This window comes from Hylobates moloch, unplaced genomic scaffold (genome assembly GCF_009828535.3).
Source record: "Hylobates moloch isolate HMO894 unplaced genomic scaffold, HMol_V3 SCAFFOLD_10, whole genome shotgun sequence".
Classification (NCBI taxonomy): Eukaryota; Metazoa; Chordata; class Mammalia; order Primates; family Hylobatidae; genus Hylobates; species Hylobates moloch.
In genome coordinates this window covers 97,699,135-97,718,487 of record NW_026652285.1, presented here as the reverse complement: position 1 = coordinate 97,718,487, position 19,353 = coordinate 97,699,135, and the positions used below count along the sequence as shown (strand labels likewise).

Genomic DNA, 19,353 nt, shown 5'->3' with positions numbered 1-19,353 from the left:
AGGATATTTGGAAAGTATATAAAATTAGAAGGAAAAGAGGGCTCGTGACTTAAATGTATGTGTAAACTTAACCCATTTGGTACATTTATTTCTAGTCTTTTCATGTGTGACAATTGAAAATTTTTACATAGTATCATCATTTCTCACTGTTTTTTCTCCATAAAAAGTCAGAGGCCAGTATTCATATCTTGATGGACTATAAAAATTCCCCTTTCATCCTCACCTCTTCCTGTGCTGCCTTCTCCTCTAGTCTTGAATTACAATCTTTGACACGTGCATTGCCTAGAAAGCCCTATTTGGTTAACAGATATCACTGTGAAAAGCAAGAACACAAAAAGAAAAGGTTATTACTTCCCCTCTTGTCGTTAACACATACCTCATTAATAATACCCTTTGCTGGTCGGGCATGGTGGCTCACGCCTATAATCCCAGCACTTTGAGAGGCCAAGGCGGGTGGATCATGAGGTCAGGAGTTCGAGACCAGCCTGGCCAACATGGCAAAACCCTGTCTCTACTAAAAATACAAAAATTAGCCAGGTGTGGTGGCAGTCACCTATAATCCCACTCGGGAGACTGAGGCAGGAGAATCGCTTGAAACCAGGAGGCAGAGGTTTCAGTGAGCAGAGATCGTGCCATTGCACTCTAGCCTGGGTGACAAGAGCAAGACTCCATCTCAAAAATAATAATAATACCCTTTGCTTTTTTCATAGAGTGATTCAGTCTACACATTCATATCTTCATTTATTCAACAAATGTTTGTTAAGTACCTTCTAAATGCCAGTCATTTTACTCTTTAGTAAGTATGGAGAGGTAATAAAAGAATCCTTGCTCTTTAGAATACAGATGCAGAAATAGGAAAAGGCAATATGATTAGTGATATACAGAAATATTGACCAAATTTTGTAAGACCACAAAGGAGAATTGCTTGAATTTTGGAGATCCAAGCTATTCTCCTAGAGAAATCAAGGAAAGCTGTTTTGCAGATAAGAAAATGGAGCTCAAAGAGATTTGGTCTAAGAATTTGAGTTAGCATTAAAACCAGATGTGTCTGCAAAATCCCTGTTCTTTCCACCAAACTATGTCATGGGAAGTGCCCCTGTTTCCATTGTGTTGTAAACTCTGAGATGTCTGTATCGGGGGATTTCCTGAGGCAGGGACCAGAGCTGCCCCCTTTTTTTTCCTCTCCCTATTTCAAAGTCCACCAGTTTTTTATTTGTTTAAAGAATAGTGGACAAGAAGTGGGGAGACCAGCGTTTTCGAGACCAGCTTAATTGGGTGATCATGAGCATGTTATCCCTCTTTTCTCTGCCTCCATTTCCCATCTGTAAAAGCAAGGAGGTTGAATTAAATCTAACTTTTTATAAGTAATATGTCATGGTTTCCTCCTTCTTATCAAAATGTGTCATATTTCCATAGGTGGTTGGGTTCCCAAGTGCCTCAGGAAGTCTTGACACACTATGACTTTGGCAGAGGAATGGGTGGGGATCAAGAGGGACAGCTCTTGGCTGCCTGGATTTGAATCTCAGCCCTATCACTTACATGCTGTTTAATCTTGAGCAAGCCACCTAATCCTATTGAGGCTCAGTTATCTAATTTGTAAAATAGAAATAATAAATGATTCATTTACAAAGTTGATGTGAAGTTTCAGTGAGCTTATATATCTAAGCCTCTTTGCAGAGTGTCTGGCTCATAGTACTCAATAACTGTAGCTAATGATACTGCTGGTATTGTGCTAGTACTCATTTGGAGTCCCGAAGCAGTTTTAGAAGTCAAAATATAACAGTAGCTTCTTTTACTAATGATTCCTTTATAAAAGCACCAAAGGAACCAATATGTCCATGTGTAGAATATAGAATTTTAGTCATTATCTCCTCAGCTTTTCAATTAAGGGGTCAGAGGAGTTGGAGCACTATTTGCTGCTAGATTTTACTGATGACCTAGAAGAGGCTTCTATTCGTCTTGTATAATATGGCAGGAATCAGTCTTCTTTTCCTTCCTCTGTTCCTGGTGCTCAGGACAGGCCACAGCCCAGGGGGTCACTTTACAAACGTGTTTTGAATGAATGATTTCACACTTCATATTTAAGAATTGGGGAGAATAGTAGCACTTGGCAGTGAACCTGTTGCATCTCAAATCTTAGCCTGTGATATTTATTGAATTTGTTTTGAGAGGATTTGGGGGTGTCCCTTAACAATCAAAGCAGAATTCTTCTGATATCATTGTTGGACTTTTCTGCTTTGATCGGTAGGCTTATTATTTGCCCCTGAACCTCTGTGGTGCTAGAGAATCAAACATTCTTCAGGTTGATTTACATGGCAATAAATAATCTGTGCTGTCTGTTGCTTGTTCCATCCATGTCTGCCCTGTTCATAAAACCCTGGGGGCTCAGTGACCCCAAGGTTGGAACACAGTGGACATGTTGACTCCCGTTACAGATGTGTGTACATAGAACATGCTGCTCAGTTGCATTGTTGCTCTAATATGCATCCACAATTTGTGTTTAAGGATTGGTGCAACTGTAAGTTAGTTTCCATATGACTTTCTTATTATAGTTACCTTCCCATTTATTTTTTACTTCTGTTACATGCCAGACACTACATATATTATCTCATCTAATCTTTACAACCTCTGAGGGGCCATTATACCTTTTTTATAGAAGTGGAAACTGAAACTCGAGGTGAAGCTTATTCTCTGAAATCACATAGCCATGAGCCATGGAGCTGAAATTTGAACTCGTTCTGACCACAGAGCTCTTTTAGGCAGTATACCATGACATTTTCCTCAACCAAAGTGCTTTCTTTTGCCTCTGTAATTGTTTTGTGTTTAAGTTAGTACCCTGTTGCAGAGATCCAAAAGTTTCCCATGCCATTCAGAGATGAATTTTAAATATCTTAACAGCATTGCAAATACCTGAAATGTAAAGTGACAAACATAGCTAGATTACTTTCTTGTTATCAATCCATTTAGCAAATTTTACAGTTTCCATTAATTTTAATTTGTCCTTATTACCTGTTTTTTATAATAAATATCTCTTAGTCATGACAGACTCACTGAGTATAGATCACCTGAAGTAGGCTCCCTCTTTCAATAAGCAGAGTTGCAGCTAAAGATTTGTGAATTAATTGGGAAAATTGCAAATCAGGTAGTCAGTGAAATAATTCATTGTCACATCCAATCAATAAACTTGGTAAATCAACTCATTTAATTCAAAAAATGATCTATATAGATCAAGCAACCAATTAAACAATTAGCATACACTTTGCAATTAATTAATTTAAGCATCAATCATGTAATTAAAACTCCAAATTTAAGCTGCAGAATTTAGAATTCTACCCGCCTTGTGAACTATTGGGTTCCTGCTTCTGAAGCTAGCATACTTCTGAAGCTCGCAGGTTTGTGGTTTGGAGCAATTGAATTGATTGCAATCTTATACTGTCTGTATGTTGGTATAGTTTCCCACCCTCTTTGAACAGACAACTTTTTACTTCCCCCAAAGAGGGTATGTGTTGATTCTAAACTGGGCAAACCTGCAATCTGGGAGTACTGTCTGGACATTCTAGGGAGTGGGAAGTGTGCAGAAGTAGTCAAGATGACCAGGTATCTGTGTCAGGACTAATCCAGTCATTTGCTTTTACTCTGCTAAGGATCCATGGTGTTTGAAGTCAGATTCTACCGAGTTAGATACTCTTTAGAGAAGGGAGAACTGTATGGATTGTCTTGGTTACCTTGAGTATTTCTCCTGATCTACAGCACAGATATTTTCCTTTTTAATTTTAATTTTAATTTTTTTTTTTGAGACAGGGTCTTACTCTGTTGCCCAGGCTGGAGTGAAGTAGCACCATCATAGCTCACTGCAGCCTTGACCTCATGGGCTCAAGTGATCCTCTCACCTCAGCCTCCTGAGTAGCTGGAACTACAGGCGCGCACCACCATGTCTGGCTAATTTTTGTATTTTCAGCAGAGACGGGGTTTCGCCATGTTGCCCAGCTAGTCTTGAACTCCTGGGATCAAGTGATCTGCCTGCCTCAGCCTCCCAAAGTGCTGGGATTACAGGAATGAGCCACCATGCCTGGCCAGATATCTTCTTAATCCTAACCATAAATCAAAGGCCTCTGACCCCTGCGTTCCCCACAGCCAAATAATCTTCCCCCCTTTACAGTTTTGTTTATGTCTGTTTTATATATATATTTTTTACATTTGTATTGTAGCTAGTGTAATGCTTATTACTTTTCCTGCCTACTATGCTGTAAGCTGCTTTTAGGGCTGATACTAAATCTCACCTTTGATCTAAGAGGTTAAGTTCTTTGTCGTAGCTGCAATAGGGCTCAGTGAATGTTGCAAGAATAGAGTAGTATAAAGATCTTCATTTCACACTGTTTTTCTCCCCTTTGCATTGCCATGTGTATTCTCTCTATCAAATGAAGTAGGATTTGGGATTTTTTACTGTATCACCAGGCTTGGGGTAAAGAAAAGCAGTCTCCTCAATTTGCTTACTGTGCACCATACCCTCTGGTCTTCTTGTCCCTTCCCTACCTTGGTATTCACTCGCCTTTTTGGTTTTCCTTTCAGTGACAATGTCAGTGCCTACTGCCTGCATATTGCTGAGGATGATGGGGAGGTGGACACCGATTTCCCCCCACTGGATTCCAATGAGCCCATTCATAAGTTTGGCTTCAGTACTTTGGCCCTGGTTGAAAAGTACTCATCTCCTGGTCTGACATCCAAAGAGTCACTCTTTGTTCGAATGTGAGTACTGACTCTGTTACTTCTCTCAGTATCTCATCCCAACCTTCTAGCATTTTGGATCTGATTTTGGTTTTGTTCATCAAATAAATGATATTTGACATCTGGAGAGTCCACTGGTAATAACGATAACTCCCAGAGAGATGCTGAGGACGACATTCACATTGTATTTCATGCCTCTGCACCTAGGCTGCACAGACTGCTTTGCAGTGGCACATTGTGTGAAGCAGATCTCTGAATGGCATGTCCAGAGCCAGGCTTCTGGAAACACTGGTGCACTGGGAGCCTCTGAAGCAAAACTTCTGGGTTTGCACCTTCTCTGCGAGGAATACACACTAACTGAAAATGTGCACTGTGGCCAATTCTCTCTTGTGACTTAAAATAATTTTCTCTCAGACCAAATTTGACCTTCCCTGTCAGTTGCCTGCCCTGAGACTGAGCACACATCTTCAACTTTTTCTGTGCCTTTCTCAGAAAAGCATGTGTAAATGCATAAAATAAAATCCACTGGAATATAAAAGTATTCTGTTATTTAAAGTTATCAGATTATTGAACAAATTCATGATATAGTAATATGTGTGCCTTTACTAGTAGATTAAACAATATCCAGCTGTATACCTAACAGTAACTCCTGAAGCCTGTTGTTTCAAAGCGATGATGAGCATAAATGGTATTTGAGAAATCTGCAACAGCTGTAATATGCTGTGTTGTTAGCTATGACTTCTGTTCGTGACAGAGTCACTGGCACTGTGATTCTACTGTGATTGGTCGCCTACACTTATAAATCAAGGAAATGCAAAATATTAGAAGTTAGTGAAAATTAAAATGTAGTTTTTATCCATTCAAGTTTATGAGCTCCTGAGTTTTATCCGCATGTCCCAGTTAAGGGAAAACCTGCTGCATTTGGATTTTACTCTCAAACCTAAGCTTTTTTTCAACCTAGGCCTCAGCAGTCCTTCTTATGGCCATCTCCTGGGAACAATAGCGATCCCTTTGGCACCCCCTGCTGTTAGTAACCAGCAAATTCACTGTTCAAAAGAGGGATTGCTTTAGAAGGCATTTCCCTGTCTCTGTAAACACACTGCCTTTGTTTGAGATTGTTATAGAAAATAGGGTTATGCTACATATGCTATATGAGTATTTTGGCTCTTTCTACCCTTGAGCAAAGAAAGAATAACTGAGTGCCTGGGGGTAAGCTGGGGAGTGGGCCTTCAGGCTTTCATGGTGGCCATTTCATCCCTACTACAAGGTCAAGTTTGGTGTAAATAACAGCAGATTTTTTCCTGCTTTTTCATTTCAGAGGTACTAAAATAACTTTAAAGAATATTTAAAATAATTGAAAAGTTGATGCCTCCGTCTTAACTATTTTTAATCTTGTATAACAATATGTGTATATGTTACTCAGTTTCACTTGTAGCACACATATATTTTGTGTTATTTTTACTTGACATTAAATTAGGTCAGGCACAGTGGCTCATGCCTGTAATCCCAGCACTTTGGGAGACCGAGGCAGGCCAAGATTTGGGAGGCCGAGAGAGTTCGAAACCAGTTTGGCCAACATGATGAAACCCCGTCTCTACTAAAAATACAAAAATTAGAAAAATTAGCCAGATGCAGTGGTGGGCGCCTGTAATCCTAGCTACTCGGGAGGCTGAGGCAGGAGAATCGCTGGAACCCAGGAGGCGGAGGTAGCAGTAAGCTGAGATCGCACCATTGCACTCCAGCCTGGGCGACAAAGCAAGACTCCATCTAAAAATAAATAATAAATTATAAATGTTTCAGTATTTGTTCTTAATTCCTACAGTCTGTATTTATGTGCCAGAGATCTAGGCAGAGACAGCACTACTCTCATGGAGCTTACTATCTAGTAGTGAGATAGTTGTCAAATAAAATGTGATAAGCAGTATAAAAGAAAAGTGTATGGGATGTAGTGGAAGCCGATCACAGAACATTTAGATTGCTTCCTTGTGTGTTTTTAATAAGTAATTTGATGATGACGGTCATTATCTATATACCTTTTATTCTGTTGAACAACTTCCTTAGGATCATGCCTTGTAAGTAGGATTATTGGTCAGAGTAAAAACATCTTTAGACTCACTTTTTATTGATAAATAGCCCTCTGAAAAATGTCCTAATTTACAATGTTACCAACAGAATTCCTAAAATCATTTTTATAGTTTTACCATTACAAGGTATTAGAAGTTTTTTTTTTCTACTCTAAAAGATATACATAGTGGCATTTCGATAGTTTTTACTTGCATTTTTATTGATTATTAATATGACTAGAACTTTTTCTACATAAATATAACACATGATCATAGCAGTCTTTTGAACCAAAAGTCCTTTTTTAAAGCAAGAGGCTTTAAATCACTGAGTTTTCAATAGAGTGGAATGGGGCTAGGATTCATATGCCTTTCCAGGAGGGGCATCTAAGACTACACAGTGTTTCACTATGAACCCTGCCTTCTGGAGAATAGGAAGGAGGGGAAAGGCAGAGAGTAGCAACTGCTTTAAACTTAATACTCTGTTTTTTTTTTATCCTGAATTACTCCCATCCCTGTGTTCCCACTCCCAGACACACACATAGCCCAGTCAATCCTTTTTCTATTTTAAAATTCAAGAGAGTTTATTTGATGTGTCTGGAGTGTTTCTGAAAACATGAGGCGAAGTGAAATCTTTATATGTGAGCATTAAGAACAAAAGTGTCAATAAATTGTCTTTTTCTCAGTCGTCTGATGAAATAGTACAGATTACTGACCGTTTGCCCTGTGTGTATTTTCTTGGTTCAGCAACCTCTTACTCGCCTTTCTGGTCTATATTCTAAGTTAGTAAAGCTTCTCCTACAAATGCAGAACAGAGCAGACCTTTAGGAGTCTCTAGGGATGTGTCTAAAGTTTCAGAGAAGGAAATCCCAGAAAAATAAACAAAGCTGTAACTACTCCTCCTCGTCATTTTCCCCCTTTCCTCCTTCCATTTGTCTCCCAGTAGAGGAGGGACAAGAAGTGGCTGGGAAGACACTAAGCTGAAACAGAAAGAGGGAAGTAGGTTTGACAATAGGGAGTGAACTAATACTTACTAAGGGCCAACTATGCATATGCTATCTCACTTAATCCCAAAATAGCCCAGTTTTTATGAACAATTTAGAGACGTGGAACCTGAGGGTGAGCAATATTGTTCTTAGGCCTGGATTTGACCCCATCCCTGACTTTAAAGTTCATGCCCTTTCCAACCCTCTGCTGAGAGATTGAGGCTGGGGAATCTGGTGTTGGTTTAACCTGTGAATCTCACTGTCTTAAGGCTGACATTCAGCCACTGCTATAGTGCAGTAGGTGACAGCATGGTGGGCTCTGGAGCCAGACCGCTTGGATGCCGATCCTAGTCTTGCCCTTACTAGTGTGTGTGGTCCTGGATGAATATTTAACTTTTCTGTGGCTCAGTGAAATGGAGGTAATAATACCTGCCTCACAGATCAGTTATGAGGATTAAATGAGTTAATAGATCTGAAGCACTTAGAACAGTGTTTAGCATATGTACGCATCATCTTAGTGTTAGCTACTGTTATTGTCACTGTTAATAAACAACCCTTGGAGAGCAAGAACTGAATTATCTGTGCCCACAATACTCAGCATCACTCCATTACTATGACAGATCTGTCACACGTATTTCTTGAATGGGTTACTGAGTAGATCTCTAGCACTTCTACATTTTTCTTCTCCGACTTTGTTTTATAGCAGAGGAGGGGTAGTGTTTAGGTGGACATTGCTCAGCTGGACTGAAAAAGCTGAATTGGAGTAACTTTCAGTGAACATGGGCAGTGGGTAAACATTGAGGATCTACAGACTTTCAAATGAATCCTCTTATGAGCACACATCCTCTAAGTTAGTAGCAAGACCATTAACTTCTTGAAGACTAGGAAGGCACAGTCTTACTGTCTCTGTATCCTTAGCACCCAGCACAGGGCTTCATGGAGAAGGAATGACTGAATCTTCAGGTGTCTGTGGACTGCCAGGAGGACACTTGACCCAGCACTGTGTCCCGCCTTGCTTTCTGAGCCCGCTTCCCCTTTTTCACACCTGTTCCTGCCTTTCAAATACCAGGAAGCCCAGGTCGCCTTCTGACCTTCTGAGGCCCTCACACCAGCTATTCCCGGGGCTCAGTACCATCTTTCCCTCTAAGTGCAGCAGCACAGACTTTGAATTTAGCCAAACCTGGGTTCACATTTCAGCTTCACTAGTATCTTGCTACATGCATGACCTTAGACAATTTTACTTACCTTTGTTAAGTCTCAGTTTCTTCATCTGTAAAATGTGGGTAACAGTAACTATCTCATGGAATTGTCATGAGGGAGTTTCTTAAATGTAAGTTATGTACAGAACTCTTTTAAAGGGAAATAAATTCTCCTAAAGTCTCAATGTTTATCCAAATGGGTTTTTAAATAATGCTACTTGGATACATGCAAATATAAAGTTCTGTAATGTTTAGCTATAAATTCAATGTTTTTACACAACCTAAACAAAATTACAAACTAAATACCGATAAAACTATAACATTAATAAAATACAAATTAACAACTTTAACGTAACAGATGATGTTTTGCTGAAATTAAACATTGCTGATGTTGGGTTTAATTGGGTGTTAAATGTTTTACTTGTCAACTTGAGTCTTTTGATTTTCATATGAGACATCATGATTAACATCCTTTTAAACAGTGTATTTTTAACTACTAGTCCATTATTTTAGTGGGCCAATTGATTTATAATGTGTCCCCCCACACAAACCACACAAACACATAAATTTTAAATGTTCTTTACTAGAAAATGCTTTTTTTTTTTTTTTTTTTTTTTTGGACAGCGTCTTGCTGTGTGGCCTAGTCTGGAGTGCAGTGATGTGATCATGGCTCACTGCAGCCCCAAACTCCTGGGCTCAAAGGACCCTCCTGCCTTAGCCTTTCAAGTAGCTGGAACTACAGGCATGTGCCACCATGCCCAACTAACTCTATTTTTAGTAGAGACAAGGTCTCACTGTGTTGCCCAGGCTGGTCCTGAACTCCTGAGCTCAAGCAGTCCTCCTGCCTCGACCTCCCAAAGTGTTAGGATTACAGGCATGAGCCACCGCTCCTAACCTAGAAAACTCTACTTTACGTTTGGCCCACCATTCTTTCTGTTAGTATGATCAATTCGTGATGATTTGCCCAGGACTTTCCCTGTTTCAAAACTGAAAGTCCTGAATCTACGAGCACTCCCTGATGCTCACCTCCAACCCCTTCCTCCATCCTGGGTAAACCAGATTGGTCACTCTACTTTATCTGTTGCTTGGTCTATACATAAGTGGGCTCTGCCTGACTGATACTTGTGCATAGTGTGACTTGGCACCGAACAGCACAGATTTTTCAGAGACCAGCAAGACTGTTCATAGAGATCCTTGTGCCCACCGAATTCTCTCGCCATTTTTCTCTATTCAGCAAACAACTTCTGTATGCAGCTTGCAGTAATGCCATTTGACTTTTACTAAGTTTGTTAGTTATGTTAAATAACTCTAGCTGCTGGAACACATAACCCCCCAAATCTCACCACCTTATCCTAGGATTGGCAAACTTTTTTTTTTTTGAGATAGGGTATTGCTCTGTCACCCAGGCTGGAGTGCAGTGACATCATCTTGGCTCACTGCAACCTCTGCCTCCCAGGCTCGAGCAATCGTCCCACCTCAGCCTCCTAAGTAGCTGGGACTACAGGCATGCGCCACCATGCCCAAATAATTTTTATATTTTTTGTAGAGACAGAGTTTCGCTATGTTGCACAGGCTGTTCTCAAACTCCTGGACTCAAGTGATCTGCTCACCTCAGCTTCCCAAAGTGCTGGGATTATAGGCTTCAGCCACCGCTTCTAGCTCAGCAAACTTTTTCTGCAAAGGGCCGGATAGTAAATATTTAGGCTATCAGCCATAGAGTTTCTGTAACTCAGCACTGCCATTGTAGTGTGTGAGTAGCCACAGACTACATAGACAAATGGGCATGGGGTAGGTTTATTGGTCAACTTCTGGATTTTCCCAATAAGTTTCTTTCTTTCTTTCTGTCTTATCCTCCCCTCCCCTCCCCTTCCCTCCCTTCCCCTTTTTTTTGGGTAGAGTTTCACTCTTGTCACCCAGGCTGGAGTGCAATGGCGTGATCTTGGCCCACTGCAACCTCCGCCTCCCAGACTCAAGCGATTCTCGTGCCTCAGCCTCCCGAGTAGCTGGGATTACAGGCACCTGCCACTATGCCCTGCCAATTTTTGTGTTAAAGAGACGGGGTTTCACCATGTTGGCCAGGCTGGTCTCGAAGTCCTGACCTCAGGGGATCTGCCTGCCTCTACCTCCCAAATCCTCCCCTGGGATTACAGGTGTGAGCCACCGTGCCCAGCCTAATAATTTTATTTCTTGTTCACATTTGTCTGATGTGGACCAAGTGGCTCTCTTGGGTATTTCTCCTCTAGGCAGTGGCTCAGGGCTCCCCAGGTGGGTGGAAAATGGGGAACATGGAAGATGAGGAGTGAGGAGGGGCCTATATCTATATCTTTATCTCATACACTCCCCCCCACACACACAGTGACATATATAAAATATGTGGTGACACATATAATTTTGCTTTTAGTTCAATGAAAAGCATATATAGATATATATATCTACACATCCATATCATACATATATTGATATGTATAGATAATACATCTCTATATGCTTTTCATTAGACTATAATCAAAATTGTTTTTAATTTAAAAAAATTTTTAGAGACAGTGTCTCACTGTGCTGCCCAGGCTGGACTGGAACTCTTGGGTTCAGACAGTCCTCCTGAGTAGCTGGAACTAGATGCTCACATCACCGTGAGAAAACAGGTTTTTAAATTCTGAAACTTAGTCTGTAAATTCATCTGTTGATTCCTGGGGGCTCTTGAACCTCAGGAAATGGTGCTGTGATTATTAATATTAGCTCAGACTCTGGCATGTAGGAAGTGTTACATAGTTGCTATTGTTATTTCTGTCAGGGATTCTCAGTGGGAATAATTTACACTAAGGTGAGAATGGGGTTTAACCTTCCTTTGAGTTTTTATTATATAATTAATATGTGTCCATTATAGCAAAATTGGGAAATAGATCTGTTTCTGCATATAAAAGAAATTTTTAAATTTGTCTTCATTCCATCATGCAAAGATTGTGAATTATATTTTATAATTATTTACATTTTTTAAAGAGGAACTAATTAATGAATTTCTCACTGGAAAAATATTCTGTGGAGGGAACGTGAAATTGGATGTCATCTGATGTTCTTACTAAATCAGGAATAGGTCTATCTAGCCTTCCCTCTAGAACCCCTGGGCCCCAGGAATCCCCTGGATAGAGTTGTTGTTTGGAGAAGGAGAATGGATTATTCTGACCACTTGCAAATTAGGAGCCTGCTAATGGAAACTGCCTCTTTTAACAGATCTTCAAGGGGATTCCTAAGCTATCCATTGTTCCTGATTGATTTTGGACAGAGTAAATATAAATGGGAATCCCTAACTTGCTGACTACTTTGAGCCTAAGCAGTAAAGATGTTTGGATATCAGGAGTGTCAGAGAGGAGAAGTAGAGAGTGGGAGGAATGGGAAGGTTTTTGGCTGACCCCCAAAACCAGATAAAGAGCTGGAGCTCAGATAGTGCCCAGCATCTCGAGAAGTGTTTCTTGCCAGCAGTGACCAAGCCAAAGCCTACTGTTCCCTTAGACAAAGTGGGACAAGGGAGAATGAGATCTTGAGTGGGCTAAGTGCCTCTCAAGGATAGGGACCTGCCTTGTTCGTCTCCTCCTCCCATTCCCAACACAGGCCTAATTTAGTCAGAATTTGTGAGACTGAATTGAGTTCAAAAGTGGCAATGACAAAAACAACTGTGGTAGTATTATTACCTTGTATGTGTTGACATTAAAGTTTCATGCCAGGATTCTACTCTGAAGTGGGGGAAGAAGGGCATTAAAGGAAAAAAAAAAAAAAAAAGTCAAGGCCAATAAAATGGTCAGAATCTCCTTAGAAGTAAGAGAAGTTAAACTGTCTCCTATATATATGTGTGTTTTCCTTTAAATATTTGATACATTAGAGGAACATGAGGAAGGAACAGTTCTAACCAAGAGCTGTTTGGGTAACAGCTGTCAGGTAACAGTGGAAGGCCTTAGCCCAGAAGCTGGGCTGCCTTGGGCATTGTGGCCCAGCAGGCTCCCAGAGACTGCCTTGGCTTCTCTTGGCTCTGCAGAAAGGGAACGATGAGCTACTTTTTTAAAGAGGCGTGCCCTGGGTTCATTCATGCCCTTCACTGGGCTTTTCAGAAGAGTGGGGAGTTTTAGTTTACCTTCTTGATGATAAATCCACAGTATACCCCAAGTGACCAGACCTTTATTAAAGGGTGTCATTAGCTTGAAGCCTTTCCTTCTGTTATATGCTATTGCCTTGTGGTCTAGAAAATGAAAAAAAGAGGAGGGCAGGGAGAACATTTTCACACACTCATTCAGTTTCATACCTCCAGTAGATGCTATCTCATTTATTTCTTTTTTAATCATTTATTTCTTTTTTATGATATTTTAAAATTGGCCACACCCCATCAGTAAAGTTTCTTATACACAATTCACTTTTATAATGTAAGCGGAGGCTCAGAGACAGGTAGTTACTAACTCAAGGCCATACTGTTTGGTAAGAGGCAGAGCTAAAATAGAATAAGGAATAAAAGAAGATGCTTGTGTTCTTTGTAACCAGGCCTGACAATATGAGTATAAATTATCCTGGTTATTTATTGTTTGCTTGAGTCATAGAGGACCAACTGTGTGTTGTTTCTTTTCATTCTGTTGTATTAGCAAACATTTTCATTGTCCAGATTGTCCTCGTGTATGGAAATGTAACATATGCAGCCTGTTTAATTTTGTATTTGTAAATCTGACTTGATTTCCTTTTTGGCAACAGCTACTGTCTAGAGAAAAGAAAGGATTTTTCTTTGTGTCTGTTTAAAGTGACAGAAATATTGGAGCAAGTAATAAAGATGGAAAGCATTAATTACACACTTCTAAGAATTTAAAGGTCAGACAAGCTAAGTATGTATGTTTTGCTCACTGGAATGTCTTGAAATTGTGCCAGGATTCGCTTTGTTCCTACCATAAAAGCACACATTTTAGATAACCATCAACTTACTTTGTATCTAGAAATTATACCAGATTGTTGCTTTAGTTAATATGTATCTTCAAAGTCAGGAGCTCCCATTTCTGAGCCCATGTGATTGGTTTGGTGATGCTTCCCCCTTTGGCCGTGTTTAGTTACTATGTCTCATTTTGATTTCCTCTGTTCTCCCCTCAGCTTATGTCGGAGTCTGTCAGCTGCTGCTATGTACATGTCAGGCTAGTGACTTGGAATGTTTATTAATACAATGTCAGTCTTGCTGTTGAAAAAACTGTGATGCTTCTCAGAAGGTTGTGATAGAACGAAGCGTTTGATTTCCAGATCCTGTCTGCACTGCATGGTGAATACATTCTCAGATGTTATGCAGTTCACTGACCTGACAGTTATGGAACCCCGCCTGGGACCCCATTTCAGCAGGACATATTTGAACAGAAACAGTTTGCAAAACTTTACACACTTAAACTCCTGCCAAGGCAAACTGTTAGCCACTTGAGTTTGTTATAAATACCCAGTGGCAGTGGTTGGAAGTAGCCCACGGTGTGTTTTATATTCTGAACGGAATGTGAATGTCTTTGCGGTTATATAGAGTAGTAAATAATTGAGTTTGATTAGGGAGAGGGACCTCATTATCCCCCACCTGTGCCCAGCTGGAAGGGGAGGGTCGAAATGAAGCCATTAGCTGTCTCTCTTACTGGCATCTCAAAGAGCTCAAATACATCTGTGTCTTATTTTCTTTTCTGGCACAATCAGTCGAGCAAGCTAAGCAGGCATGACCGGATTTGGCAAGTCCCAAGGACTCTGGCAAAGATACACAAGGAGAAGGCGGAGGGCAGTCATTTTGGCTTCTCACTGCCCATTAGTCTAGCGAGTTATGTTTTTGGAAAATGTCTGTTTTGAAAAAGAGTACTTTGTCCAATGTCAAACATCGCATGCTCCCACAGTATGCTTTGATCTTTTAAAAAATTTTTGGTCAGTGTAAGGGGAAACAAAATGTGGCATTCACACTAGTGTAAACTCTTTATGGATAAAGTCATACTCAAATGACTTATTTTAAAGCAGGCATGCTGCAGTTATTACAAGGCCTTCTCTTGCTCATATATTTTCATTTTCTACCTTGAAATGCTGGAGAATGAACATGCATGGAATTGGACCAGAGCAGGCTGGGAACTAGAGTGTGTCTTCATCACTATTGGGAGCTGGTCAGGACTGGAGACTCGAGAACTGCTCGTAGCAACTTTTTCCCACTTCTGCAAACTGAGACTGTGGCTTTTGAAACCATGACATTCTCCAAGGTCTCTTTAAAAATCTTGTAGGTCATATGGTTAGTCTAAGAGTCTGGACATTATAGTCGAGCTGAATTTGTTACAGTGGATGTTGAACCTTTTCCACAGATTGGGTCAGTGGTTCCGGTATGGAAGATGTGCTCCCTGGAAGTCTCTTCTTTCCCCAAGTCCCTAAGACTCCCTTTGCGGCTGTGGAGGGATTAACAAACACAGACTTTGGAGTCTAGCTGATCTGGGTTCAAGTCCTGGCTCCTTCAGGACTTATTAGTTATATAATATATTAACTTATTATATAACTCCAGACAAACGTCTCAACCTTGCCAAACCTCAATTTTCTCTGTTATAAAATGGGACTCATAATAACACCTACCTTTTCTAGGAGGATTAAACAAAGTAAGTGCTCAATAAATATTGAATATTATTGTCTCATCATATATTCATTGTACATATGAAGAAAATGCTTATGCTTATTATATATTAACTATTTATTAAGCATTTATCTTTTTTTAACTAATGGCTCGTCTATAAGCATTTATTATATGACAGATATTATGGTAAGTACTTTAGAAGTATTTTGCCTTTACAACAATCTTAAAATCCAAGAATAATTATCATCCTTATTTTGTAGATGAGGAAATGAAGTTAAAGTGATTATGTTGTTATCCATGAAAGCAGAGGTGGGGTTCCAAACCAGGTCACTTTATTCTAGAGCTTACTGTGCTCTGCTGCCTTCTGGTGCTGCCACTGTCTCTCCTAGCATGGTTTAGAGCTAAATGATGTCTGTGTTTTGAGACATCATCCCCACTAGGAAGCTTCCCGGACCCTCTCACCTCTGTGTGGCTGGGTTAAGTGCCCTATGTTTGTTTTGGCAGCACTCTGAACTTGCCTCCGCCTTTGTGACTGTCACACAGAACTATAATTGTTTGTTGGCTTCTTGTCTTTCTCTCCCACTGGGCTGTGCAACTTGGGTTAGGGACCACATTGCTGATTTCTGAATCCAAAACAGGATTTTTAATGGATGAGTCATCTCAGGTAAATTCCCTAATGCCTTCAGCCTCAGTTTCTATAAAGTGGGTGTAATAATTGTACCTATTTTAGGATTGAATGAGTCAATACAGATATTTTTTAAAAAGCTTAAAACAGCACCTAGCCGCTGAGCGCGGTCGCTCACGCTTGTAATCCCAGCACTTTGGGAGGCCGAGGCGGGCAGATCACGAGGTCAGGAGATCGAGACCACTGTGAAACCCCGTCTCTACTAAAAATACAAAAAATTAGCCGGGCGTGGTGGCGGGCGCCTGTAGTCCCAGCTACTCGGAGAGGCTGAGGCAGGAGAATGGCGTGAACCGGGAGGCGGAGCTTGCAGTGAGCCGAGATCGCGCCACTGCACTCCAGCCTAGGCGACAGAGCAAGACTGCGTCTCAAAAAAAAAAACAAAAACAAAAACAAAAAAACAGCACCTAGCCCATAGAAAGTGTTCAATAAATAGTAGTTGCTGTTATTATAATTGTTAAACAGTGGACAACTTGTATTGTGCAAATCAAACAGTTCTTAATAAATGTTGTTGAAATTCTCTACACCACCATGATTTTTTAATTTCCATCATCACCATGCAAAGCCAGTGAATTAAGCTGAGGTGGAACCTACCTGCTTCGTAGTTAACACTTTCAAAAAGGAAAGCTTTGAAAACTGAACCCAGAGTGCTCCCCTGGGAGCTCTTGGGAAGTTCTGATGCTTGGGCCACAGGCTGCTCACTGACAATGCCCCTGAATATGGCCACCAAGCTCAACAAATCACACATTTTAATGCCCCTGTGTTACCAGTGACAGGCAATGAGTTTTGAGACTCCCACCCCCGCATAAGCAGTCTCTGCTTAGGAGGCAGGGGAAGGAGGGGCTGAAGTGGGGCCTCTTCTCTTGGGATGATGACTTAGGGCAAGGGGAACAAAAGAGAACTAATGTCAACTCCCTTTACTGCTTGCCAGCCGTAGTGTGAGGTGCTTGGCATTCATTGTTTCATCTGCATGACAATTCTATAGGGAAGTAGCCTACTGATTTCATGGATGCGGCTGAGGTTCCCACGTATTACAGCAACATCTCCATTAGCCACAGAACCGAGATTTCGGTCAAAGGGTATTTAACCCCCAGCCTATGCCCTTTATGCTGCCTTCCAACTTGAGTTCTGGTTCCAGCTCTGTTCCTAAAGATAGAATCTAAGCTTTTCAGATGAAGACCTGTGTCCCTGTGGGCTCCGTGGCCCCCATTGCCTTTCGTTTACTGCTTAGTACAGAAAGCCTGCTTGCATTGGGTTCGTGCTGGCATACAAACTTCTCTGGGGTAACTGAGTGGCTGTGCGCTGGGACGGAGCTGAACTCCTCAAGTGAGGAGTCTCTTTTTAAAATGCCCATACATTGTTCAGTGGTTACAAGACTTGACAGGACCTAACTTTGAATTGACTGAAGCACTTCTGGCAGTGTTTCTTCCGCTCCCTGACATGGAGTTTCACCCTAAACCCAGCATGGACAGCCCAAGGAGCCGTGGGGAGGGCAGCTGCTGCTTCTCAGTGTCCCTAGAATGCCCTGCTCTGGGGGAAAACAAGTTGTCTGTCCCTGAGGCGAGCAGGAGGAGGAGCGGTTTCTGAGCTGAGACTTTGGGTCTGTGTGTAGCCTGCCTGTTCATCAGAGGGCTGATCACCCTGCCACAGCTCCTAACCCAGAGACTGGAGCGTGTGCCACAGGGAAGGCAGGCCGGGACCAGGAGCACCCTTCCTGCCCACTACCAGCACTCCCCCCAGGATCATTGTCTTCTCAGCCTCAAACCCAGTGTCCCACATTAAGTAAAGGCTTTAAAAGATGTATTTCAATAGACTTTTTAGAAATCCCATAAAAAATCCTGGATATAAAGAAATGAGGCATAAAACCCAGAATGTTTGGAAGTCAAGCTGAAAATTGTGATGGCAAGTCTCCATCTCCACTTGTTAAATGGGAGCATAACTTAACACTTGCACCTAGACGGAGGCTGAGAACCACTTGCATTCTATGCTCTTAAGTTTCAGAAACATATGAGGGTATTACTCAAAAAAACAAAACCCTGCCCATCTCCCCCCAAAGCGCTGTAGACGTAGAACAAGATCCAAAGTTGGCATTCGTCTGAAGGGAAAGGAGCGGAGCGTGGGACTGACCTGAGGAAACTCTTATTAGGTCTGCCTGAATGTGCAGCACGCAGGGCAGAACCTCTTTCTCCTTTTAACGTGCACATTTTTACGGAAATGGAGCCCCAGAGTAAGATACTGCACACTCACGAAGGTCCATTCCGAGGGCCGCGTGTGCCCCTTCCCTTCGCCGTTGTTTTCATTTTCCTCTCATGAACCTTGCTACCCTGGCTTCAGCACGGAGGCTGTAAAGGAAGATGGAGAGCCGAGTTACCTCAGAATGATCACTATCGTTAACATTCACGGGTGGTTCACTTATCATTCCTGACTGCACAGACATGGCAGCCGCTCGGAAGCGTCCGCAGGTGTAGCATGGTGATACATATTACATTGTGCCACAATGGATTTATGTATTCTGTAACAAAAGAAAAGTGTAATGAAAAAATACAGAAGGTAATCCTTTATTCCCCCACCACACAATTTATCAGTAATGCCTGTGGATGATAAGTGCCAGGGATTTCCTCTGCTTGCTTTAACCTTGTCACCCAGGTACGTTTTGGTAAAATGACAGAAAAATACAGACTGGGGATTTTCCTCTGCTCAAAAATCTTTTAAAAGGACACTTTTAATTTATGGAAGTTAGTCCAAACACAAGGCTTCCTTTTGAGCTTTTAGTCTGCCTTTGCTGGAAAAGATAAACGTATTGGCTGGAAATAATGCTGTCAGCCGGCAGCAGATTAGGAGGGAAGGTAAGCAGTTTCTAAGCAGACTGAAATCTACAGTAGTTCCGGTAGAACCAGGTGGATGGCAGTTCATGAGGTCCAGGCCAGTACTAGTTTGTGAGTACCCGAGAACTTGTGTTCTCTTTTAGGCCCTACTCATCCATCGCCCAACATATTGTCACAGATGGAGCGCATACTGACTTCTGAGGAGAAAGCAGAGGAAGGCAAATCTGAATGTGGTTGACTGGCATTTGTTCCAAACACACACTGGCCTAGCGCCAGAGCAAATACCC

General features: G+C 41.4%; 1 protein-coding gene across 4 annotated transcripts in view; it reads left to right on the top strand.

Moving 5' to 3' along the window:
- The window catches only part of MAPKAP1 (MAPK associated protein 1), a 265,429-nt gene that overhangs the window by 140,836 nt on the left and 105,240 nt on the right, over positions 1 to 19,353 (top strand). For all 4 annotated transcript variants that reach the window (XM_058445074.1, XM_032165139.2, XM_032165137.2 and 1 more), the window contains one exon: positions 4,570 to 4,746. In XM_058445074.1, the coding sequence (XP_058301057.1) occupies positions 4,570 to 4,746 (177 nt within the window). The remainder of the gene's footprint in view (positions 1 to 4,569; positions 4,747 to 19,353) is intronic.